This window comes from Berghia stephanieae, chromosome 6 (genome assembly GCF_034508935.2).
Source record: "Berghia stephanieae isolate SIO BIC M18660-M18661 chromosome 6, UCSD_Bste_1.3, whole genome shotgun sequence".
Taxonomy (NCBI): Eukaryota; Metazoa; Mollusca; class Gastropoda; order Nudibranchia; family Aeolidiidae; genus Berghia; species Berghia stephanieae.
This window is the reverse complement of record NC_088365.1, coordinates 18443567-18469522: the sequence shown is the minus strand read 5'-3', so window position 1 is coordinate 18469522 and position 25956 is coordinate 18443567. Positions and strand designations below refer to the sequence as shown.

The window sequence follows — 25956 nt, the reverse complement described above, 5'->3', positions numbered from 1 at the left end:
AGAAAACGATTAAATAACAGATAAATGGTATGAGTTTGATATGAAATAAACAACTTACTTTTTCTCTTGGGTGTCTCGGAGGTCATAGAATTTGTTGATCATGTATTGCTGTGAAGAAAAAAGTGATGAATGATTGTCATTTTATTGGGACAACTTTTTATATGATATATATCCCAACAGGACAGAACAAGAACTTTTCATTTTATTGGGATAACTTTTGATATGACTGGATAAATCAACTTCAATGCTCGAGGGAAGGGACAGAGAGAGAAAGAGAGAGTGGAAAGACAGAGAGAGAGAGAGAGAGAGAGAGAGAGGAAGAGAGAGAGAGAGAGAGAGAGAGAGAGAGAGAGAGAGAGAGAGAGAGAGAGAGAGAGAGAGAGAGAGAGAGAGAGAGAGAGAGAGAGAGAGAGAGAGAGAGAGAAGCATTGTGGAAATTAGCCATATATTGGGTTTTGCGTAATCAAGCAAAATGATTAACGAATTTGAAATTTTTGTTATAGCTGGCATCTATGGGGTATATTTTTTTCCTAAAAAATGGAATTTGTTTAATAAGAATTAATTTCATCTGAAGTCAGACAAATGAGACTGAATGCTTACCAGTTTCTTGCCTGCTGAGTTTTCGATAAATGAAGATCCGTGTCCAGGCGGCCCCTTGCACACAACCTTTATCCCTGAATCCATAGCATATCATTATGGTCTTTGTCATAATGACAGTAACTGGCTATGATGATGATGATGATGATGATGCGATGATGATGATGATTATTAATTATCATGCTGATGCTGCTGTTGCTCCTGATAATGATGATGATGATGATGATAATGATAACGATGATTAATGATAATCATGATGATGGTGAAGATAATGATTATGAAGATTATTGATTTTATGAGAATGATCCTGATGATGATTAATTATTATGGTGATGCTGCTGATGATGATGATTAATTAATATGGTGATGATGATGATGATGATGATGATGATGATGATGATGATGATGATGATGATAAAAATGATGATCTTGATGACGATTACGATGACATTGTGATGGTGGTGGTCAAGGTAGCACTATTCACGAAAACTTACTCCGGATTCAGGTTGTTTTATCTTTTGATGGACAATGAAACTGCTGGTCTATATATTATAATGCCTTTACCACACAATGTTAAATTACTCTTTTTTATTGTCTCTAAAATGTACTACCAAGAAAATCTATCTGTGGTATGATAGAAAATGAAACTGTTGGCCAACCTAATACCACACAATGTTAAATTACTCTTTTTATTGTCTCTAAAGTGTACTACCAAGAAAATCTATCTGTGGTATGATAGAAAATGAAACTGTTGGCCAACCTAATACCACACAATGTTAAATTACTCTTTTTTATTGTCTCTAAAGTGTACTACCAAGATAATCTATCTGTGGTATGATAGAAAATGAAACTGTTGGCCAACCTAATACCACACAATGTTAAATTACTCTTTTTTATTGTCTCTAAAGTGTACTACCAAGAAAATCTATCTGTGGTATGATAGAAAATGAAACTGCTGGCCAGCCTAATACCACACAATGTTAAATTAATAAATAGAGCTGCCTAAATGAGTCAATAAAGGGAGTAAATCTGACTCATGAATGAACAACACAAAACAAATGACGTTTCAGCCCTTGGCCTTTATCAAGTAAACACAGAATACATATATATTTATATTAGATTGTCATAATAATATAGGTGAAAAATCATTTATAAGACAGATGAGATCTTTGTTGGCAAACTGTTCCTATTTCTCACAAAATCAGTAAGTAATCAGCATGGATGATAATGATTTTTTTTTACCCTGATCTTGTTCCTTGGGTAAAAAAGCAAATTACCTTTACAGAAATTACCTTACTTGACTTGGTGTCATTTAGAGACATATGCGGTAATGTGGTCTAGTGGTATGACACTTGCTTTCGGATCGGAAGGTCCTGGGTTCGAGTCTCGCACTCGGCGCATAGTTGAGTCCTTGGAAAAGACTCTTTACTCACATTCTCTCACCGTACTCAGGTGTAAAATGAGTACCTGGCCGTTAACAACGTTGTCTTTGTCCGAAAAATTGTAATATCGCCTAATAGGCGTTATGTCCTGTCCTACATGTTAAATGTTGCTGTTGATCAGGGACCCTGTGTAAAGCGATTTGAGCACATTTACTGGATATTGCGCTATATAAAAAAGCTCTTTTTTTTTTTTTTTTTAGAGAATGAATGAACGTGGCTATGGAATGAGGTTTTAACCATGAATCATGATGTAAACAAATATAATACTCACACCACGTTGATCGTTCACCATAAAACACTCGGATTTTGGATCCTGGGTTTGCAATTCCTGAATTCAAATAAAAAGCAAGATTAAATGAAACATCATGGGCGAAGGTAGGATAGGCCAAAATAGACGAAATACATTTCTAATAAATTCAAAAAGCCTGAAACATTAGTGTGCGGTAAGGTATGGGGGTATCAAATGACTAACATATAATTAAGGCCAAACTGGTTCTTCTATCACTTATTAACCCATTGCTCCTCAAGAAAAATGTTCCCTTTAAACCTTGAACTACCAAGTTCAAAGAAAATATCTTTTATAAAATACTGACTTTATTTCAAAAAATATTTACTGTGTCTGAACCATTAATGAAACCCCAATTAAAATGATCTTTTCAAATGAATAAATGAATTTCCATTCATTTGATATATGACATACATATTTGCGACAAGTATAACATTGAAAAAAAATTATAAATAAAAATAAATATATAAAAATACAAATTTTGAATGTTTTTGATTAATTTAAATGTTAAAGAATTATATAAATTTGTGAAATCTTGCCATCTGAATCAACATTGTTCGCTGCAGTTTCATCTAAAGCACTTTCAAAGACCAATGAATTTTAAAAATCAAATGCCATATTTGAAGTTTAAGTTAGATTTGAGGGAAAAAATTCATCTCCCTTCAAAAAAATCATAGTTCAACTCGCAATATTAGCTTTTAGAAATGGTAAATAGCTACTTTCATTTTCACTACTCCTCTACATCTGCCATACTGACTGGTTAAAAACCCACCTAAGGTGTTTTCTTCTTTAAATGAACTTCAAAACATTGAACCTGGTCCATAGCCTTAGTGGGCGCATTTGGTCGCATAGAGAAGCTCAATGTTGGATTTTAGCGGGTGCAATCAGGTGCATTGAGAAGATATGGGTTAAAAGTTTCATTTTTTTTCGTTTGAATTTTTTTTTGGTTTCTTAGTATTACATCTTTTAATGTAATTAATTAATTCACTTATTTATTTATTATGAATATTATCATCAATATCCTTTGGTTTTTTTTTTTTCAAAGTGGACTGAGGATCTGGAAATTGGTAAAATGCAAGAAAGAAATTAAAATCAATTTTTTAAATTCGGAAATCTTACACAAAAAAAATTATTAAAAAAAAAATTATTGAAGAAAAATAATCTGCATACTTTTTGGATAAACAACAAAGTGACTGAACATCTGCAAGCACAATGATATGACAGTAGTAACACTAAACATCATATTATTTAATATTGTTGTTCAAACAGTAACATGTCTTTATGGTAACTTGAGTGTAAGTAAATATGAAAAGTTGATGTAGGTATACAAATACTTCCTTTAGAGTACAAACCACCCAATCTCTGCTGGATAAGCAGACTGGTCCTTCAGCCACCCCCCCCCCCCCCCCTCCATGAACAAGATACATTTGCATTTCAGTTGTGTTTTACCAATTGAACTACTGGAACCGCTAATATAAATGTGTGCTGAAAATATAGAATTGATACCTTCATCAAGACCAAATACAGCATTGAGTTCCTTGAATTCTTTGGATTTAACAAATGCGCTGCTTGGTGAACCACCTACTTCCTCATCTGAAAGTGACATGGAGAATTAAAAGCGTTTTGTATTAATACATTCTGGAGCTGGAAAGGACAAAGTGATTTATTTTGTTTTTGTTTTTAAGGGTTTTACGGCGCTTGCAACACATTAAAGTCATATCAGCGCCAGTAAAAAGGAAGAAAATGGGATAGTAAAAAGTTCTAGAATTACAATTTAAGCACAAAAGAAAAAGTGAGACAAAGGGGAATTGGTTCAAATAGGGATCAGATGTAGATTCCGAGAGCACACCGTCAAAGTACTTAGTTTGAGATCACCTAAAAGTCTCATCCAGACACAAGCACAGGTCCCAACTAAGAGGAATACACTCAAATGTTTATGAACCATAAAATAAAAATGTAAACTAAACATAATACAAGGCATAACAGAGAGATGATTTACAAGGAAAAAAATATCATCTCCCTAAACTATAACTATACATTCTCTCTTTCCCTCCCAGCCAAGGAACTCCGGCCAGGGTCAGGAAAAAACTAAGTAATCTCATTCCAAGACAACGACAGGAAACAATTGGAAAACGGGTATGGGGGGATAGAAGACACAGAATGAACCTCCCTGCCCACTATGGGAGGTCAGGATCCCCACCCAGACAAAGTGATTTGACATTACACAGGGATGCAATCATTGCCATCCATTTATTTTTATTTTTTATTTTAAGGGTTTTACGGGCTTGCAACACATTAAGGTCATATCAGCGCCAGTAAAAAGGAAGAAAATGGGGAAAGTAAAAAGTTCTAGAAATACACTTAAAGCACCCAAGAAAAGGGAAGACAAAAGGGGAATTGGTTCAAACAGGAAACAGATGTGGATTCCAAGAGCACACTATCAAAGTACTTAGTTTGCGATCACCTAAAAGTCTCATCCAGACATAAGCATAGGTCCCCACTAAGAGGAATACACTCAAATGTTTACAAATCATATAATATAATATGTATACAAAACATAATACGGTGCATAACAGAGATGATTTACAATGAAAAAAATATCATCTCCCAAATCTAACTACACATTTGACTGTTTCCCTCTCAGCTAGGGCCAGGATAAAACCAAGTAATCTCATTCCAAGACCAAGACAGAATGCAAGTTGGAAAACAGATATAGGGGGATAGAAGACGCAGTAAGAACCTCCCTGCCCACTATGGGAGGTCGGGAACCCCACCCAGTTGTCACCCATTTGGTCACCGACAATACTCAACATCACTTGTATTTATTACATGATAAGAGACGGTGCCATTAAACCACAGACATTGAACAGTAACAATTCATTTTCTACTTACTTACTTACTAACTTATCCGAACCAGCTGAGCTCTAGTCCTTCGGTCTTGTGCCATGACGTAGAAGTTTGATGTCATTTGTTGTTGTTCCATGTGATTTTACAGTGTATTCATTTTCTACACAATAAACATTTACAGACTTTGACAAAGGAAGATTAACTCGAAATATTTGATAGGTTTTAAACAGTTTCCACATACAAGAATCTAAACATTTATGTCTCCTCTTAACTGACTTCTCCTTTTTCCAGGAATAAAACACACCTGATTCTATCAAAGATTTAAAGCAAATTATATGTGAAAACCTTAGCTGAATAAAATTTCCCTTTGTTTTGGCCGAAAGAATCCCCCCCCCCCCCCCCCCCCCCCCCCCCGTAAAATGTCAAATTTATCAATCTTAGGTACTCAAAACATGAAAACTGCTAAGGAGGGACTAGTATAAAATGAGTATTTGAAAAGATGTGATTGATACAGTGACAGACAAAGCAGGGAAAAAAATACATGGCAAATTGTAAAAAAAAAAGAAAAAAAAAAAGAAACAAATTCTGTCCGATTTTCCAAAACTCAACTTTAAATCATGAATACATAAGTAAATTAAGATCAATCAATATTAACCTAGGGAGGACAAAACTGATGAGACAATAAAAATATAAGACAATAATAAAAATAAATATGACAAAAAAATAACTCTTACCAGATGAGAAAATTAAGTGAATTGTCCGTGCAAATTTCTTTCCCTCAGATTTTAGTCTTCTTATAGTCTCTAAATACCTGAATAGAGGTTTTAAAATGAAAGAATATAAAAGACAAAAAAAATAAAGAGAGAGAGAGAGAGAGAGAGAGAGAGAGAGAGAGAGAGAGAGAGAGAGAGAGAGAGAGAGAGAGAGAGAGAGAGAGAGAGAGAGAGAGAAGAGAAGAGAGAAGAGAGAGAGAGAGAGAGAGAGAGAGAGAGAGAGAGAGAGGAGAGAGAGAGAGAGAGAGAGAGAGAGAGAGAGAGAGAGAGAGAGAGAGAGAGAAAAGATATTTAAAGTATGAGTTGGACCTCAGAATCCATGGAATCAAATAGAATTGTTTAAACACATTTTATAATTCCTCTGGATCAAAACGTTTTATATTTCCTTTATCATACATTTTTAATATTCTTGGCATTGGAGCTAGTAGTATATAATAAGAATGTTAATCAATTGTTAATCAAACACAATAAAAGTTAGGAGACCAAACAAACTTACCAACTTGTAACACATTTCATATCCTTAAGAGGAAAAAAATAAAAATAAGGGCCAGGGAAAAACAAAATAGTAGTAAATGATTATTTTACCATTACACATTTGTAAAAGCAAAAATCTATCATATTAATATATAATAATAAAATAATAAATAAATAATAATAAAATATATAATAATAATAATAATAATAATAATAAATAATAATAATAATAATAATAAAATAATAATAATAATAATAAAATAATAATAAATAATAATAATAAAATAATAATAAATATATCAATAATCATATTATTGTCCAAATAGGCAATTATTGTTACAGCTCTTGTAATAGGGGGAAAAAGTAATTAAAATAGTAGTAATAACGATGATAGTACTGATAGTAATGGTGATAATAAAATAATAATAATAATAATAAATAATAATATATATATAATAAAAATAAATAAAATAAAAAAGAAGAAAGAAGAAGAAGAAGAAGAAGACGAAGAAGAAGAAGAAGAAGAATGATAATAAAAATAATAAAAATATTTCTCCCTCTCCCTCTGTCTATCCATCTATCTATCCCTTCTAATTCCAGTCACCATTGTTCAGTCTGTCATTTTATATATGAATCTATAAAGCTTATCATCATTTTAAGTGCAACCCTCCCCCTCCTCCTCATATTACATTATAAAAAAACTCAACAAAGCAAACATTTGTATTCATAGAATTGTGAAAAGATGCTCTAAAAACACCCATATCCACTGCTATAAAACACTGGTGAGGCTATCTTTTAAATATGCTAGCTTTGTACGGCACTAAAAAATGATGCTCTTGAAATGACTCAAAGGAGAGCAGTTGGACGTATCATGGGAGAATTTGCGAGAAACCCAAGTGCCTCTCGTGTGTTAAGAAATGCAAATTTAAAGCAAATAAATACAATATATCTTAAGATTAAATTGTGAAGTAATATGTATATGTATATCTTAACTCACTCAACCCTAACACCGACTATATCTGTAGTTTACCCGAGTTACTTTGACCCCATGCCTATTTAGTACATTTTTCTGAGACAAATTATAGGTGAAGTATCAAAGCTAATGTTTTTAGTTTTTGGATGTTAATGGTAGTTGAATAAAATTATCTATGTACATGTTCATTTTTAATATATATTTTTTCCAATTTTGAAGAGTAGCAAAACTCTCTAGGATTGAGTGAGTTAAAATGCTTTATCACAAGTCGACGTCAAAACTCAAAACAAGCTGTCCATTCTCTTACCTGAGATCCTCTTGCATAAATGTCTCCCTTGTCATCCTTGTGAGCGCTGAATGGTTCATGTTTCCACTGGTCCTGTCCACGGATTAAAAAAATTAAATAAATCTGTTCTCGATAGTTTATTACATTTTATGCAAGTAATCCTTAAGCTGATTCGAAATATTGCTTCAATGCTTTGAGTCTTGTTCTACCATAACATATTATTATTGTGGTTGTAAAAAAATCAACCCCCCCCCCCCCCCCCCCAAAAAAAAATACAGTTGTTAAGGCTAAGTACTCATTTTTCACCTAAGTGTTGTGAGAAAAGTGATCCTTCTCAAGGGACTCAACTCTGTGTCATCCACATCAGGATTCAAACTCGAGACCTACAGGTCACAAACTAACTATTACACGCAAAACTTGCATAGTTTTACATTTAAGTTATACTGATTCAATAAAAATTAGGAAATTGATAGCAGAGGTAATATTGCTGAAAGTCTCGAGCTAAATAAAACTGAAGTACCTTTAATTAAAATGAACACAACATTAAAATAAATACTTCTTCTAAATGCTGGAATGAAGCATTCTTTAATCACAATAAACGTCACTGAAGTTGAAATCTTACAGGAAACACTGGCACAACATCCATGTGAGACATCAACAGGATGGATCCAAGACCAGGGCTTGTTCCTTTCCATGTCATACGGGCAATGGGCCGATCTTTTACTGTTGTCTGTTAATGAGCAAACATAAAATAATAAAAAAATTATGATTTAAAAATATAAACGGTTAAATGAAGAAAGAAAAAAGGGAATTGAAAATGAATGGTTAGGAAGGCTTTTTCACAAATTTTCAATTCTTACCTCTACGTGTAATTAATAGTTTCTGAGTTCAGAAATTTGAAAGAGTAGATAGCAACGATTTTGAACATATGACTCATCACCTAAAATTGGTACTGAACTGTTTCTTGGTGAATAAAATGCTTCAAATGAAAATTAAGGTATTTATAGAGAAGAATGAATAGTTTTTCAAAAACACAAAACAAAAAAAAAACAAACAACAAAACAACCCCCCCCCCCCCCTCTAATTTATGAGGCAGAAGATAGGACACTTGATTATAGCAGAATGTTTTGTCACAAAATGAAAGATCTCGTTTGTGAAGAAATGACCTTTTACAACAAATAAATATACATTAAGGTTAAATTGTGAAGCGGTCAGTGGCTGGATGGGTGACAGTGATCTTGGAAATATCTGGTCCTGATATTGCATCCTTGAGTAAGGCACTATACATACATTACCCCACTTGACTAACACACCTGCAAGGTACTCATTTATGCACGTTTATGAAAGTGAAACACAGTGAATCGCATTGAACATGGTAAATCTGTGAAAGTGCTCTATTTATATGAGAACGTATATATCCATTTATCTACTAACCTTTTCACTCTTTTCTATTTTCAGGCATTAAGAGCAAGATATACTTTATAACAACTCTACAAAATGATAAAAATCCTGATTTGATTGAATGTCTTAATCTGACCAATAAAATATAAACGGATTGAATTTCAAGAACATACAGACAATACGGAAGAATATCTTTGAAAGGTAAGTTGACATTGTTAATTCATATGAGGGTGTGCCAAAAGGTCGTTTTTGATAAATTTGTCGCAAAAATACTCCAATAATAAGTTATTTGGAAAAAAAAATCGCTTTCTTCAGCTTCTATCAATTGAATACTGTTAAAATAAACCAAACACTGGCGATCTAGCTCCAATAGAATAGCGGAAACAGTTTCTCAAAGGTTTAAAAAAAAAAAAAGTTGCACTTTAAAAAGATATAACAGTACTATAATTTTGAATCCAAATCGTCAGTTTTTGGTTTATTTTTACATCTTTTAATCTAGAAATAAAAAAAATAATGGAAGCAAAGCTTGCCCTTAGTTTTTCCAAATAATTTAGTATTGAAGCATTTTTGTGGCGAGCATCGCAAAAATGACCTTATGGCACTGCTTGATATATATGTTTTTTCTTTGTGATAAAAAAAAAATAAATCCCTTTATTCATCCCATAGAGGAAATTTGTCTCTAGGGTCTGTTCCAAGGGAAGACTGGAATAACCCAGGCGTTAGCCGCAGTGCAGCGCCGCAAATTGAGCTAGGGCGAGGTGACTTGCTCAAGGCCAAACAGTGCAGTGGCGGGTGATCGAACGCGATACCTTTCGGGTACGAAACAAAGACCATAAATTGAGCCAAATTGCCCCTTAAAGAATATAATATAATATATAAAAGTGGAACATGTCCAGTTCAAGCTTTGCATCATGACCAGTATGCTTCAAAGTGCTCCATTTGACCCATCACATAAGATTTAAAATAGATATCAAATGATAATAAAAAAAAGTCACCCCACAACATTCTACTCATACTGAATCTCTAACAAAGCCATGAGGCCCATAAAGCCAGAGGTTATCCAGGTTTCTGTAGCGTTTAATGGACAGTAGCAATTGCTTGCTACCCTTTTGATATGATGCTAATGCTAAGTCTATTGTGTTTAACAATATCCGTCACTACCAGAACCAGGTATTTATTCACATTGTAATTTGTGTGATTGGAGAGACCTAAAATTATGGCTTATAAATAATATTCGCAACGATTCAATCTTTCCAAACAAAATTAGTTAGTGTTACTTTTGTTTCTAACATTTCTGACTCTTTACTTTTATTGTGCTCTTTTATAAAGAAATACGAAGAGAGTACAAGCAAATACCTCATGAACAAAAAAATCTAAACCAATTGAGTCTGCTTCCTTTCTGAGAAATTCGATGGCAGCATCTGTGAAACAAACAATAAAAAAAGACAATAAAAGAACAATGTAATTTATTAAAAAGTAACAGTCAATGTGCAAAATCTTACAAATTAGAATCTTTCAAAAATAGAACAAACATTGGCTAATCAGGTTGATGGGATAACAATGCTTAAAAATAATGCCTTATTACGGCTGACTTGCTTTTAAACAATATGTTGTTGAACTTCCAAAGCAATTTCTCGATGTTACTATTCAGCTTAAATCATTCCATACAAAAGGTTATCTTTAACTTTAAGGGAGCTGTCATAAAGTTTTAAAGATATCTTACCATAGTTAGGATTAGGCTGCATTGTATTTATTCTGAGGTATTGCCTGAAACGAGTGACGGATGGATTTTCAGCCTCCATGTTTACTGAAGAGAAAAAAAAAGATCCTTGATTTTGAATAATACATTTAATGGGTTAAGATACACAATGGATGCCTTCCTATTAAGCAAATGCTGAATGCAAAATATGTCAATACCCTAAAAATTTCTGGTAACAGACTGTAATTCATGTTGTTTGTTTCCATCTCTTACTGTAGTACTGCGAATAGTGATTTCCTCTATTTGCAGTAGTACTGCGAATAATGATTTCCTCTATTTGCAGTACTGCGAATAGTAGATTGCGGTTGTTTTCGTTATTCGCAAGTAATACTGCAACTAGTAGATATAATTCATTTCAGTTATTTGCAGTAGTAGCCTTAGAGCCAAGAGCTTTATTGTATAGAGGATTGGGTGCAAAATATAAATACATGTAAACTACGTTATTATTATTACTATTATTATTATTTTGCGTTTCGTTGACGATCATGATAATGATGTGTCTGTTGTTGTGTAGTGATGGTGGCGTTGATGTGGTGGTTGTGATTGTAGTGGTGGTTGATGATGCAGTAGTGGTAGTGATGATGACAATAAGGATAATGATGATGATGATGTAATGGTGGTGGCGGTTGCTGTAGTTTTGATAATGATGTGGTAGCTGTTGTAGTGGTAGTAATGATGATGATGTGATGGTTGTGGTTGTAGTGTCGGTGATAGTGATGATGACGAGGAGGATGATCATGTAAAGGTGGTGGTGGTTGCTATAGTTAGTTTTTATAACGATGTGGAACGGCGAGAGAGAGAGAGAAAGAGAGAGAGAGAGAGAGAGAGAGAGAGAGAGAGAGCTCAGAGAGAGAGAGAGAGAGAGAGGAGGGGAGGGAGATAGATTGATAGATAGATAGAAAGAAAGAGAGAGAGAGAGAGAGAGAGAGAGAGAGAGAGAGAGAGAGAGAGAGAGAGAGAGAGAGAGAGAGAGATTCATGGGACTTTATAAAATATATTTAACTAACTGTAAATAATACAATAAACGGGGACGGAACTATTCTCAAACTCAAAGTGACAGTTGACAGACAAGCGGTTCCACGATGTAGCAATGACCATGAAAATTTTTGTTTGCTATTTTTGTAGGAATTACTCCTCTTAAATCAAAGCCCTATCTCCACTGAGTAAAAATCTTTTTGAATTTTGGAAATCCATTAATATATAACAAAGTTATGCAGTTTCAAATGTGTCATTCATTTGGATGACTCACAAAGAGAAAAAAATACGGAAAATATGGGACGTTTTTTCTGCGTTTTATTCTGGTTTGTGGCTATATCTCGCTTAATACGTGGAATAAGATATTAAAACTTGGCAATTTTATGGAAAAATTATTAGAAAATATGATGAAGACATCAGAAAAGTTCTAACTTGTATAGTTTTAGAGCTGTATGGCTAGGGTCAACTATAATTTTGTTTTAAAATATACATAATATTGATCATTTGGAACTTCACTTTTCCGAAGTGCAGTTTTGTGTCTACAACACATACAAATCAAACGAAAAATGTCTGCTAAATTATTATCAATCGGTCCCGTGAGACCATGGCTTATGTTATTTCTAGTATTTATTTGAGAGAGAGAGAGAGAGAGAGAGAGAGAGAGAGAGAGAGAGAGAGAGAGAGAGAGAGAGAGAGAGAGAGAGAGAGAGAGAGAGACAGTTAATCTACTATCCCTATGTCATAACAATGAAACAATGCCTTAATTTTTAAAAAGCGCGCGAGGATTTGTGTCGTCAGTCATCGCGAACAAGTTGCCAGATGGCCACGTAAGTGGCCAAATATATAATTTTGCTTCTTTTATTAAATTTTATTCATCTATTCTTATCTCATTGACATTTATCCTAGTCTATTCACATTTATGTTTGTCAAAATTTAGTTCATTTTAAGTGGACTAGTCTTAATAGTGAAAGCCATATGATTTTCTATTTAGCCACTTTTGAAGTCGAATTTGGTCAGGTTAAAGTCTGGCCACCTGGCAGCCTTGCCTCGCTCACGTCATTTTCGTGTCGCACGATGGTGGAGCAAAATGGTAAAGGTGTGCGAATACCACTTTTTAGGAATCGAGTCCAGAATCGATTCTGAGACGCAGAATCGAGTCTCAGAGCTTTGAACTCGATTCTGGAATCGGAAGTTGGAATCGATTCCGGAATCGAGTCCAAGCCCGATTCCAAGGCTGCTAAATATAGAAAAAAAAACCCATAAAAATTTAGCAAATTAAACAAAAAAATAGCCCAATATTTCTGACATGATAAAGGCAGTTATTTCGTAAAGCGGACTGCAGTGTAATATTCTCTGGGGAGTTTATCTATATCCCAGAACAGCTGAATGTAAAAAAAAAAATAATTATTAACAAAGACCTCAGAACCATGCAATTCGCATTAGACAATAAATCAATGCAGTTTGCGTCGTCAGCAGCCTGATTGAGAGACAATAATTTTTAAAATATTTTTTGCTTTTTTTTTTTTTTTTTTTTGTTTTTTGTTTAAATATATATATATATATATATATATATATATATATATATATATATATATATATATATATATATATATGTGTGTGGCGCTCTGAGAAAACCGGGTCAAAGTCGCGGAGAATGTAACGCAGATACAAGCAAAAACAGCTCGATGGATTTTATTTGGCTATTTTGGGTTTATGGTAGAAATCGAAAGATCATCATATTAACTTTCGATTCACCAAGTATAAAGCCATAAAGTGGCTTCTAAATACTTTTGAAATCGTTTTTAATAAACTTACTTCTTTGTCTAAAAAAACATTACTCTGACTTTAAATGCTAATTTTCTCAATTTCCCATTTCTGCCCCCCTGCGGACATAAACACCCATATCTTAGGATCTAATCAAGATATCGAGGTAAAATAAAGAACATATTGCTCAGTAATGTGTTGGCCTTTGGCCTATACCACCAACTCAATTTTGAAAAATTGTAGGTTTGACCCTGTTTTCCCAGAGCACCACACATATATATATATATATATACACATATTTTTTTTTTTTTTTTTTTTTTTTTTTGGTTCACATATTGCTATTCAAGAACAACATCATGTTGATGTTTTGAGGAGTCCGTCTAGCTCTCTTTGCAGAAACGAGCTCACCAGCAGCTGAAAACAGTCTTTCGGACGGGACAGATGATGCTGGTATACACAAGTACTTTTGTGCTTAGTGAAGCCAGTCTCGGGAAAAGGGTACCCTTTTCTTTCCAATCCTGGCTCCTTGCAATGTTCTGGTCCTCAAGGTACCGCCTCTTCTCCACTTCTGTCGTGACTGTGGCCGTACGCCTTGAGGTGCTGTCAACCAGAGTGTCAAACTGTGACCAGAGGTCACTTGTGCTTTCTTTGGCCTCTGTTGTAGAGGGTGCTGGCTCCTCCCCGTCGGATTTGATGGCCGCCATGGGATACTTTGCTCTCTGTTGGACGACTTCTTGAAGAGTCGGCTGTTCCAGGCGTGGCTTCTTGGCTTTTTCTTGGGCTTGATCGTTTTGGAGCTCTCGTGTTTCCGCAGGGTGCTTCAGCCTTAGGTGTTTGTTCATATTGCTGGTGTTGCCACAGTCTGCCATTTCCATACTGCACAGGGAGCACTTCACTTTCTTCCCGGGACTCTTGGTGAAGTGGGTCCATACATCACTTTTCTGCTTGGAGGCCATCGTACTTGCGAGTTGACTAATATCAGCGTCAGTGGTATCATAAAAAATGTGATGAATGATGAATTAATTATGTAATTTTCTCCATTTATATAGGAAATTGGTACCATGCTTATGTCCAAATTTGGTAATGATTAGGCCTTAATTAATAGCCTATCATCATTTCTCGGAAACGGAGCGGAACCATACCAAATATGGCAAAGGAAAATTAATTTTCTCAGTTTTCTTAGAAATTTAGAAAGAAATATAATGTCCAAATATGGTAACAGAATCGAGTCCGGAGTGAGGAATCGTGGAATCGAGGGGAAATTTTGAATCGAGTCCAGAATCGAGTCTTGCATAAGGACTCGATTCTGGAATCGGAGCTCTTGGAATCGATAGGACTCGATTCCGGAATTGAGAATCGCACATCTTTACAAAATGGCCGTCTCCATATTTTCACTCATTGAAATGCAAATTGGGTTGATGTTTTGTGAGAATACGGGAAAAGTACTTATCATAATCCAATGAAATTTGAAACATAAATAGAAGAAATTTGCATATATATAACCTTATGAGCGACAAAATCTCTCCTCTTTGTAGTTTTAGAAATATTGTACTCCAAATCCAAAGAGTAAAAATCTATTTTTAACGGTCTTCTGGTAATCGTACGAGTTTTGTCGCTTGACATAATCTAAAATGACCTCTTTTCTAACTGTGTGCCAACTTTTCAGTCATATTCATCAACAAACAGCTTCGTAATTAATTTTTTAAAATAGCATGTACGGAACGGCTTTGTCCCATATTTTGTCGCGAATTTGGGCACTTCGTGAGCGAAAAGGAGGCCCTACACTAGGTACTTTGGTAAACGTCCATTTGGCCCTCCAGCAGGGAGCCGATAAATGGGCTAGTGGCTGTGACCCGATTTTTTTTACTTTTGAGTGATGGGTCTCAGAAAAAGTTCCATAGATTTTTTGTTTATGGGTGGATTTTAATGATTGATGTCTTATTTTCTTCAGGAGAAATTACTCTATCGTTTGGTTTAGTTTATTTTAAAATCAATGACAATTTAGTATAACTTTTGATTATGGATAAAATAGGGTATAATTTAGCTTTGGATAATTAAAAGATTAGAACTTGGTAAATCAAAATTTCATGCTGGCTCGTTTATTTAACATCTTAACTTTTATATAAAATTAAATTCAGGGCAAAGTTTATACCGCATCCATGAAATTCGTTCCAGCAAAATCCTTACTCAAATATTAGCGGCCATTTTAGACCAGTTTTGAAATCCAAATGGTGGTTCCTACCGGAAATGCACCACTTTTCAGGTCACAAAGTCCGCCGGTAAATAACAAAGGCAAAGGCAAATAGAAGACTATTTTTCAGCCTTTAAACTAACATAACTTTTCTTCTGCTAATCTGATTTTCACAATTTTGGTATCATTAGAATCGTGTTGAAAAGCACTTTAAAATGATATAGGTTTCATTGAGCTCACTCAATCCAATTTGAATTTTTTTTACCAAAGTACCTATGATGGCCCCACTGTCATTCGCAGTTCTACTGCGAATAAGCACTTCGATTAGAATTAAGACAAGATTAAATTAATAATATTGATAAACTTAATATAACCGTTACCAAAATATACCTTTTCTCTTATCCCACTTAAGCCAAATACAGTGAAATTTTAGTCAGAAGAGAGCGGCGAGAAAGTGAAAGATGGAAATGAAAGTGAAAGTCCAAACATTTTACACCAAAGGTCAAAGGTCATTACTGATACCATAAATTTACAATTCGCCATGTAACTTGATCAGCCAATGAACAGAGCGGAGGAGGCTTGTAATATAAATGTCCGTCTTTGCGAGGTTAGCTTTTCAGTTTCAGATTTTAAAATGAAGACTATGAATATTATATTGACGAGGAAAGTGGAAAACTGGAACAAAATATAAACTCTTAAATCGTGTTTTCTTGCCTGGTACCTGCCTGGTACTGTATCGTACAAACTTATTCAAAATGTTATCCTTACTTACCGAGATACATAATATCATACACAACATACATAATCAGACGTGACCCAGGACCTATTCAATGTCTTCTATAACTATAACTCTCTAGCCTGCTATTGACGTGACCAAAAAGGACGTGACAAATCAATCATTTTAATGGTAGCTGTAATGTAAGCCATTTCAAATGTCCAAATTGCCAAATCATAATTTATGCAAACATTACTCTTTCTTAACAAATTACCGTCATCAAGTGTTGCTTTATTTTGACTGTTTTTTATGCTATGCATTTAGGTAAAATACTTAAAACACCCGACTGACAAATTAAACAAAGCAACACACACAATTGTGTACAGAACTGACCATGACGTAACTATAACACTCTTTTATTACGCATTGGAACTGACTCATGATCTGAAGAGAATTAAAGGGTATGGAGAAGTGTCCGATGAAAACAGAGAATTAAAATATTGCAGATAGGTGTCGTGTGCCAATTGGACCCCGGATATGGCTAGCGGACATTTTAATTCTGTGTTTTCACCTGACACTTCTACATGCCCTTTATTTCTCATCATTGTTGATATAAGCGCTCGCTACACAATGTTTTCCAAATGAACTTCAACTTTGATACGGATGACAGCTACGACTAAATCAATCGAAAAAAAGAGGATAAGAAAGAAATCCAAAAGGACTGGCATTTTGACGTCATTATTTGTTTTCTGCACCGCCTAGTGAGTTGTCTTTAATAGAGCTCATGGAAACAAGTTATTTCATTGGTTGAACTATTGAATACAACTCACGATTTGTTTACTTTTGTGGCAAAAGACTGGCATTTTGACGTCATTTTTTGGTCAGTATCAGGCCACGGTGTCAGACTATAGATAGAACGAAGATGACGTCACTATGGTGTTTATTATTGTTTTTTTGCGATTCGCATTTATGCGTACTTCTCACTAAACTGTATGAAGCAGACTATAGATTGTATGCGCATGGCTAAGAAGCTCATAACATTGCCATCCGGAAGTATAACGGACCAACACACAAAACTTTTATAGGAAGTTCAAGATACCGTCACTAAAGTTAGTATGATTTATTGATAAACGCGTATCAAAAAATCACGAAACTTATAACGCATCTTAAACTATCTATAAAAGTTTTGTGTGTTGGTCAGTTATACTTCCGGGTGGCAATGTTATGAGCTTCTTTGCAAGCGCATACTATCTATAATATGTTAACGATGACTGCGTTCATACAAATCAGTGCCTTTAACATCGCAATCATGAAGAAATAAAATGTCAAGTTTCAAGATTTGAAGTCATGTCCTTCCGATTCAAGGCTAGAGTCTCAGCATTTACCCCCCCCCCCCCCCCCCCCCCCCCCCCCCCCCCCCCCCGATGGGGTAGGTATGTGGGGCAAGTAAACATTAGGTAATCGGCCGATTATATATACTTGACCGTTTCCGTCGTAATTCCTGCGTGACTTGTTGTCTATTGGTGTGCCAGTAGAATTGTGACCTGTAGGTTCTGGTTCGAGTCTTGTAGCGGTCGGCGCCAAATTGAGTCCTTGGTAAAGATCCTTTAGTCGCGTCCTCTCACCAATTACTCAGGCGCAAAATGAGTACCTGGCCGATAACAAAGTCACTCAATGAAAAAAATAAATCTTTCACCACCTTATTGATGCTATGCCAATATCTTAAATACTCACAATCCGCAAGCCGGATATAACGTGCTCAACACACAAACCTATGTGTAACCTTGGGCGTTTACAGTCTGATTGATATAAGTGAGTAAAAACGAGTCACCAAAAAATGGAGTGACGTCAATTTCGTTCCTTCTGTAGGCGTCGGGTCTAGTTCTCCACGACCAGTGTTGCTACATGCTTTCCGATCAGGTCCACGAGGACGAGAGACGCATGCGCACAACCAACATGACGTTCTCTCTCTAATAACTTTTCCGCCGGTGACGTCACAGACTATGGGTGACGTCCAATCAAGGGACGCTACGCTTCCGCTAATCTCATTCCCTATATAAACGCTCAGTAGAGAGCTGTGTTAAAAAAAAAAAAATAGAACTTGAACCACATCAGATTAAAGAATGATAGGCCCCTGCATTTACAGAGTTTTATTTCAAGCTCATTGAATTATTTGTTGCCAACTCATTTGGATTGAACTCATTTTCATATAAAACAAGCCCCCTATTCAGCCTTTAAAAACATGATTTATCTATCTTTGGCACAAGCACTTGAGCTTTTGAGATTTTTTTTTATATAGCGCAATATCCACTAAACGTGCTCAAAGCGCTTTACAAGGGGTCCCTGATCAACAGCAACACGTAACACGTAGAACGAGACATGACACCTGTTAGGCGATATCACAATTTTTTTCGCACGGAGATAACCTGAGTACGGTGAGAGAATGTGAGTAAAGAGCCTTTTCCAAGGACTCAACTATGCGCCGAGCGAGGCTCGAACCCAGGACCTTCCGATCCGAAAGCGAGTGTCATACCACAAGACCACATAGCCGTACATGAGGAGGCAACGCGGCTAAGCGGTGCGGTCTTTGCTTCGTACCCAAAAAGTAATGAGTTCGATTACCCGCCTCGTTGTGTGGCCTTGGGCAAGTCTCCTCGCCCTAGTTCACTGCGGCGCTGCACTGCGGCTGACGCATGGGTTCTTCCCGTCTTCCCTCGGGATAGACACTAAAGACAAATTTCCTCTTGGGGATGAATAAAGGGAATTTTATTTTATTTAGTATATTTATTAAGAATAGGTTACTTATCACTACCAATAACCTGGCAGTCATTCCCATCTCTGAGGCGTTTCTTGAATACAGTGTGCATAATTGTTGGTTGTTGTCGTCTTTTAAAAGGTTCATTGTTAAACTACTGATTTAAACACTAATTTACAAGACATAAAACCAAACCTTACTTATTGTTTCGACATGCCTTGGATTGTTATTTTGAACACGCCATTGAGCAGCACACGTTTTAAACAAATAATTATGTTCCGGTCTCAGTTCTCAGTTCTCTTTCTTACTTTCCACTTTCCACCACCCAAATGACGTAACGAAATTACACACACTCGAAGGGAGGGGAACAACTCGGTCTAATGAACATTATTCATTCAAGCATTAATTGTGTTAGCTCCCGTATACCCCTCATTCCCACCTTCACCTGCCTCTCTCTGCTGTCTTATACAATAGGCAGGTGTGACGACATGGATCAAATCTTGTTAATCGACTGTCCAAAGAAGTTTGTCAGTAAATGATCTAGACGTTTGGTATTGTTATTGATTTGATCGAATCTGTGAATGAGAATATCCCTTTCAATTTTGCACGAACAGGAATTGTTCTGTGATATAGAAGACAAGTGGAGGCTTATGACGACTCGATTCCTGATCGCCATCAGCAATCAAATAATATGGGATAACATCTACTGTCTCAATACGTGCTGAACAAAAAATGAATATGAAGCAAAAATAATCACTTGTATGATGTTTTTATTTAAAAAGTACAAAACATTTAGATATATTCACTCTTTATATAACACAAACACATACATACACAAACACACACAGATCTTGTTAATCGACTGTCTAAAGAACTTGGTCAGTAAATGATCTACGTTTATTATTGATTTGATCAAATCTGTGTATGAGAATATCCCTTTCAATTTTGCATGAACAGGAATTGCTCTTTGACGTAGAAGACAAGTGTAGGCTAATGACGACTCAATTCCGGATCGCCATCATCAATCAAGTGATATCATTTACTGTCTCAAAACGTGTTGAATAAAAAATGAATATGAAGTAAAAATGATCACATGTTTGACATTTATTTGATTTAAAAATTCCTAAGTATTTATAATTCACTCTTTATAATAATAACACACACACACACACACGCGCGCGCATACACACATACACACATTATGGTGGCACAAGTTCGTGTTGAGAGGCATGATCGCATATTATATATTATGCTTTTCTTGAAATTTTTCACAAGATGGGAGAGAGAGAGAGAGAGAGAGAGAGAGAGAGAGAGAGAGAGAGAGAGAGAGAGAGAGAGAGAGGGATACAAGAAAAAAAAATCCTCAAAAATCAGTCCCAACCTCGACTAGGGATCGAACCTCAGACCTTCTGATTACCGGTCAGACGTGCTACCATTACACCAAAGAGACTCCCGATTGTGACGTGGCACCAATTCCAATACCACTATAAAGATCCACGTGGTTCGAGACAAGTACCAAGTCTTTGAGCAGCGTGGTTCAGCGGTACAGTCTTTGCTTCGTACACGAAAGGTACCGAGTTCGACTACCGTTCTCGTTGTGTGGCCTTGAGCAAGTCACTTCGCCCTAGTTCACGTTGCGGCGCTGCACTGCGGCTGACGCCTGGGTTATTCCAGTCTTCCCTTGGAATAGACCCAAAAGATAAATTTCCCCTTGGGGATGAATAAATGGAAATTTATTTATTCATTCATTTATTTATTTATTTATTTATTTATTTATCTATTTATTTATTTATTTATTTATTTATTTATTTATTTATTTATTTATTAATTTATTTATTTATAGAATGGACCGACTCAAATGTCCTCGTCCTCGTTCTCTCGTGTTCAATGTATGTGTTGTTTGATGCAAGCGGGGGTTCACAGCGTAAAACTCGTACCCTTATAAAGAATTGTCCCAACTACCGAGAGCCTCTGTGGTGTAATGGTGGCGCGTCTGACCGGTGATCAGAAGGTCTGAATTTCGATCCCCAGTCGCGGTAGACTGATTTTTGAGATGATTTTATTTCTTGTATTTTTCTTTCTTGCTTTGTCTGGCACCTTTCTTTCATGCACATTTGTTCAGATCTTTATCTTACACCGGTGCCTGTTCCTTGATTTTTTAATTTGATCCTTAAATCCTTGATTCGAATCACGATGTGGCTGTTGAAGACGTGGAAACTTTTTTTTTTACTCATGTTTTCTCAACATACTCAGGAGTAAAATGGTAACTGTCTGGCATTAGTGTTGTCATAGTTTAAAAGAAATATGTAAAAGTGTCTTACAAACGTCATAATATTTTCTCGTCCTTCATGTATCTTCAGCATTACTGCTGGCTTGGGATATTTGTAAAAAGCTTTGAGCACATTGAGCAAATTGTGGTGTCAATCAATAGATAGTATGCGTTTGGCTCAGAAGCTCATAACATTGCCATCCGGAAGTATAACGGACAAACACACAAAACTGTGTGTAACCATGAACGTTTATAGTCTGGTTAATACAGTTTAGTGAGAATTACTCATTAACGCGGATGGCAAAAAACAATAACAAAGACCTGTGTGACGTCATCTTCGAACTATCTATATTTGAGGTAATTTTTTTTTTGGGGGGGGGGGCGGGGGGCAGGGGGGTAAAACGAGGGAAAGATGATTTAGTTGGAATGCGACAGAGCCCTCGTTGATATTTGTACAGCACATCGTTATAATCATTACGATTGTTTCGTTCCACTTCAGAGATCATCAATATTTTTGTTATGTCGTCTCGTCTCCAAGAACGCAAAGGAATTCGGGCGTGATGACGTCTCATTGATATTAATAATAGTAAAGTCACTCAAATTTGTGACTCATTGTCTCAAGACAGTAATGCGTCAGAATGAACAACGTGCAAGAAATTCCTAACTTGCAGAAATCTATAATTTGATTAATCTATTGTTGTCTTAATAATGTCATTATCTCATTCATATGTGGTGTTTCATTCATCCTGTTTTTTTTATAAAGGGGAAACCCGAAACGTTCATTTGATCTGTTTTTGTAATTAAATTGAAGCTTACATTCAATTTCACATTATTATTTATTTCTTCGAGCTTTGAGCAGCAACATTTACATTATCTTACTCTCGGGACTTTGTGGAGCCCTTCACTATTTTGATTTCCGCCACCAAGACGCAGGTGCTCCCTTGGTCACTTTTGCCAGCCACATTGCTGTCAAGATTCTATCGAGCTCGGGCCCTGGAGAGCAAGAATACGCTCCAACAGTCATGACGTCACATCCCTCGTATTGACGCATGGTAACTTAGTAACTGGGTCTAAACTATCGGAACAATGGCGAACGTCCTTATGAGATATACCTCCGACGAGCATAAAAGTGTATCCAGAGGAGAAAAACATTATAAATGTGATCATGTTTTAACTTTTATACATTCTGATCACAAGACATGAGAAGTTCTAGCCAGCATGAAGAATAAAAAGTACCGATTTTCTCTGTTTAGAACCACGATGGCCGCCGTTGCCGGGCGCGTGACATCAGACTACTGAATCCAATTGCAAGTACTCTCTGACTGGGTGGAACCTTACCAGTCCGCATAACATGATCATCATCTCAGCAAGATGGTATACGTTAGGAAATATCATCATATTCTCATTTGTAACTGTGATCACCATTCATTTATACGAATAGTTATTTAATTAAATATCATCTTTCTATTCATATCATCTTAAAAAAAAAACTTGTCATTTGTAACTAGTAGAAACTGAGGGCCTTATTTATCACATCTTTACTTTTCATAAATTATGTAGTCGACTAAGCTCTTGAGCGCTCATCAGACCATGACAGACATAACCATCTCTCTCTGTCTTTCTCTTTCTCCCCATCTATCTCTTTCCCATTCCTCTATCTTTCCTTTTTCCCTCTCATTCTCATCCTTTTTTCCCCCTTCCCACTCTCTCATTCTTTCTATACCCTATTACCCAATTCCACCCCCTCCCTACCTCCTCCTCGTCCTCGTCCTCCTCCTCCTCCTCCTCGTCCTCCTCCTCCTCCTCCTCCTCCCCCTCCTTCTTCTTATTTTTTTTTCTCTTCTTCTTCTTACCCCCACTCTTCCTCATCTTCCTCCCCTCTCTTCATCCACATCGTATCGCTTTCATCTCTCAACCTGTCCTCCTTATCCTCCTCCTCGTTCTCGTCCTCGTCCTCCTCGTCCTCCTCCTCCTTCTCTTCCTCCTCCTCCTCCTCCTCCTCCCCCTCCTTCTTCTTATTTTTTTTTCTTCTTCTTCTTACCCCAACCCTTCCTCATCTTCCTCCCCTCTCTTCATCCACATCGTATCGCTTTCATCTCTCAACCTGTCCCAACACACATTAACGAGGATATATTCTTCATCAGCTGCAATCCCATTTTAGGAATAATTGATCAGCCATAACTAATCCCAGCCTTTTACTTCCAGACGGGTGATAATAAGGTAAATTATGTCCAGGATCAGATATAAATGCACAGAGATACGTAGAAAAGACGAACTAAGCTTGGTGAAAACCTTGAAACATCGTGTCAAAAGGTCAAAAGTTAAAATGCGACAACAATTTTCACCTTTTCCTTCAACTTTACGGGATAGTTGAAACAGAAAATAAATAGATATAATTGGACATGACGGAAATTTTTATTTTTGTCGAATCATAAAAACATCTGCCATTATCCATAAGATTATAACTGAAGGCACTACAGTTTTCACTTATGCATACTCCCCCCCCCCCCTCCCTTTCCACAAAACAACTCTTTATTCATCTTTGTGAGAACAGACCGAGATAACTCAGAGGACGGCCACCCTGTATTGCGCAAAAGTAAGCAATGTAAGTAAATCTCTTTTATAAGGGGAACTCACCCCCCCCCCCCCTCCACCAAAAAAACCCCCACACAACCCACCCCCCCCCCCCCCAAAAAAAAAACAACAACAAAAAACAAATAAAACAAAACGAGATGCCGACAGCTGGACTCGATCCCGGATCTATCTATCCACAATGCCGTACACCCCCCTCAAACCAAAAAAAAAAAAAAAAAAAAAAAAAAAAAAACAATCAAAAACAAACAAAAAACAACAACAAAAGTGTGAGCTTATATATAGAGCAATATCCACTAAATGTGCTCAAAGAGCTTTATAAAGAGTCCCTGACCACAGCAACACGTAACATGTAGAACGATATATGATACATACTATATCTCTTATCATCTCCTATGCTATTTCTTCATATTTGTATTTGTTTCTTTTCCTCCTCCTCCTTCTCCTCCTCCTCTCTCTCTCTCTCTCTCTCTCTCTCTCTCTCTCTCTCTCTCTCTCTCTCTCTCTTATTATGAAAACATATGGGTAACTCGTACAAATACGTAGGTTTTCTACATATTATAAGGTCTTTACCCCCCCCTCTCTCTCTCTCTCTCTCTCTCTCTCTCTCTCTCTCTCTCTCTCTCTCTCTCTCTCTTTCTCTCTCTTTTATTATGGTTAACTCGTACAAATACGTATGTTTTCTACATAAAGCGCTCTTTACCTCTGATTCACCGACAAGGTAATGTAAATCGACACAAACCTACTTTCATAAGTGGTACATCGTACACGGGTCAGTCTCCTGGTCAATCTAATTGTTGTTTACCAAGTACGACACAAGCATGAGTCATCTTACCATTTCTCATGGTACCCCTCCCCCCCCCCCCCCCCCCTACCGGTATTTTTCCAGCTATAGGAAGAACGAAGTTGACATCACTCAGGTCTTTGTTATTGTTTTTTGCCATCCGCGTTTATGAGTAATGCTCACTGAACTGTATTAACCTGACTATAAACGTTCATGGATACACAAAGTTTTGTGTGTTGGTCCGTTATACTTCCGGATGGCAATGTTATGAGCTTCTTAGCCAAGCGAATTTTATCTATAGGAAGAACGAAGTTGACGTCACTCAGGTCTTGGTAATTTTTTTTGCCATCCATGTTTATGAGTTATTCTTACTATGTATTAACCAGACTATAAATGATTAAGGTTACACATAGTTTTGTGTGTTGGTCCGTTATATTTCCGGATGGCAATGTTGTGAGTTTCTTAGCCAAGCGCACAGGATTTATTTATCTATTTTTTTTTTCACTTCACTATTGATGCTATGCATTTAGGCAAATTTCTCACAACATCCACCTGCCAGATTTAAACATACAAAAACACAAAACTGTATCTTACCTTTAACGTTTTTTGCTTGATTGGTATAGATAGTATGCGCTTGACCGAGAAGCTCACAACATTACCATCCGGAAGTATAACGGACCGACACACAAAACTATGTGTAATCTTGGTCGTTTATAAAATTGTTAGTGAAGTTTAGTGAGAATTACTCATAAACGCGGATTGTAAAAAATAATAACAAAGACCTGAGTGACCTTCGCTTCATTCTATCTATAATTTAGTGAGAACTAATATGCTGTCAAAAAATAATATCAAATCGGACTGACATCAACTCCTTCTCTTCTATAGATAGTATGCGCTTGGCTAAGAAGCTCACAACATTGCCGTCCGGAAGAAAAAACGACCAACACACAAAACTATGTGTAATCTTGAACTTTTATAGTCTGATTGATACAGTTTAGTGAGAATTACTCATAAACGCGGATGGCAAAAAACAATAACAAAGACCTTAGTGACGTCAACTTCGAACTGTCTAT

The 25956-nt window shown here is 36.2% G+C and overlaps 1 protein-coding gene and 1 long non-coding RNA gene across 5 annotated transcripts in view; one reads left to right on the top strand and one right to left on the bottom strand.

Moving 5' to 3' along the window:
- Positions 1-25956, top strand: part of LOC144974604 (uncharacterized) — a 152901-nt gene that overhangs the window by 104546 nt on the left and 22399 nt on the right. The window contains exon 3 of the long non-coding RNA XR_013645777.1: positions 9137-9280. This is a non-coding gene — a long non-coding RNA (uncharacterized LOC144974604). The remainder of the gene's footprint in view (positions 1-9136; positions 9281-25956) is intronic.
- Positions 1-25956, bottom strand: part of LOC144974603 (aminoacylase-1-like) — a 52199-nt gene that overhangs the window by 11820 nt on the left and 14423 nt on the right. Inside the window, exons 1-11 of one of the 4 annotated variants that reach the window (XM_078917625.1) lie at positions 16541-16565; positions 10803-10886; positions 10436-10500; positions 8301-8408; positions 7700-7771; positions 6442-6464; positions 5907-5983; positions 3832-3918; positions 2311-2367; positions 601-674; positions 59-108 (exon numbers count right to left, since the gene is read on the bottom strand). In XM_078917625.1, coding sequence (XP_078773751.1) covers positions 59-108; positions 601-674; positions 2311-2367; positions 3832-3918; positions 5907-5983; positions 6442-6464; positions 7700-7771; positions 8301-8408; positions 10436-10500; positions 10803-10886; positions 16541-16550 — 707 coding nt within the window. In that variant the 5' untranslated portion in view covers positions 16551-16565. Of the gene's footprint in view, positions 1-58; positions 109-600; positions 675-2310; positions 2368-3831; positions 3919-5906; positions 5984-6441; positions 6465-7699; positions 7772-8300; positions 8409-10435; positions 10501-10802; positions 10887-15729; positions 15798-16158; positions 16275-16540; positions 16566-25956 lie in introns of those variants that run through there. The other 3 variants (XM_078917626.1, XM_078917627.1, XM_078917628.1) reach the window with 3 other exon arrangements.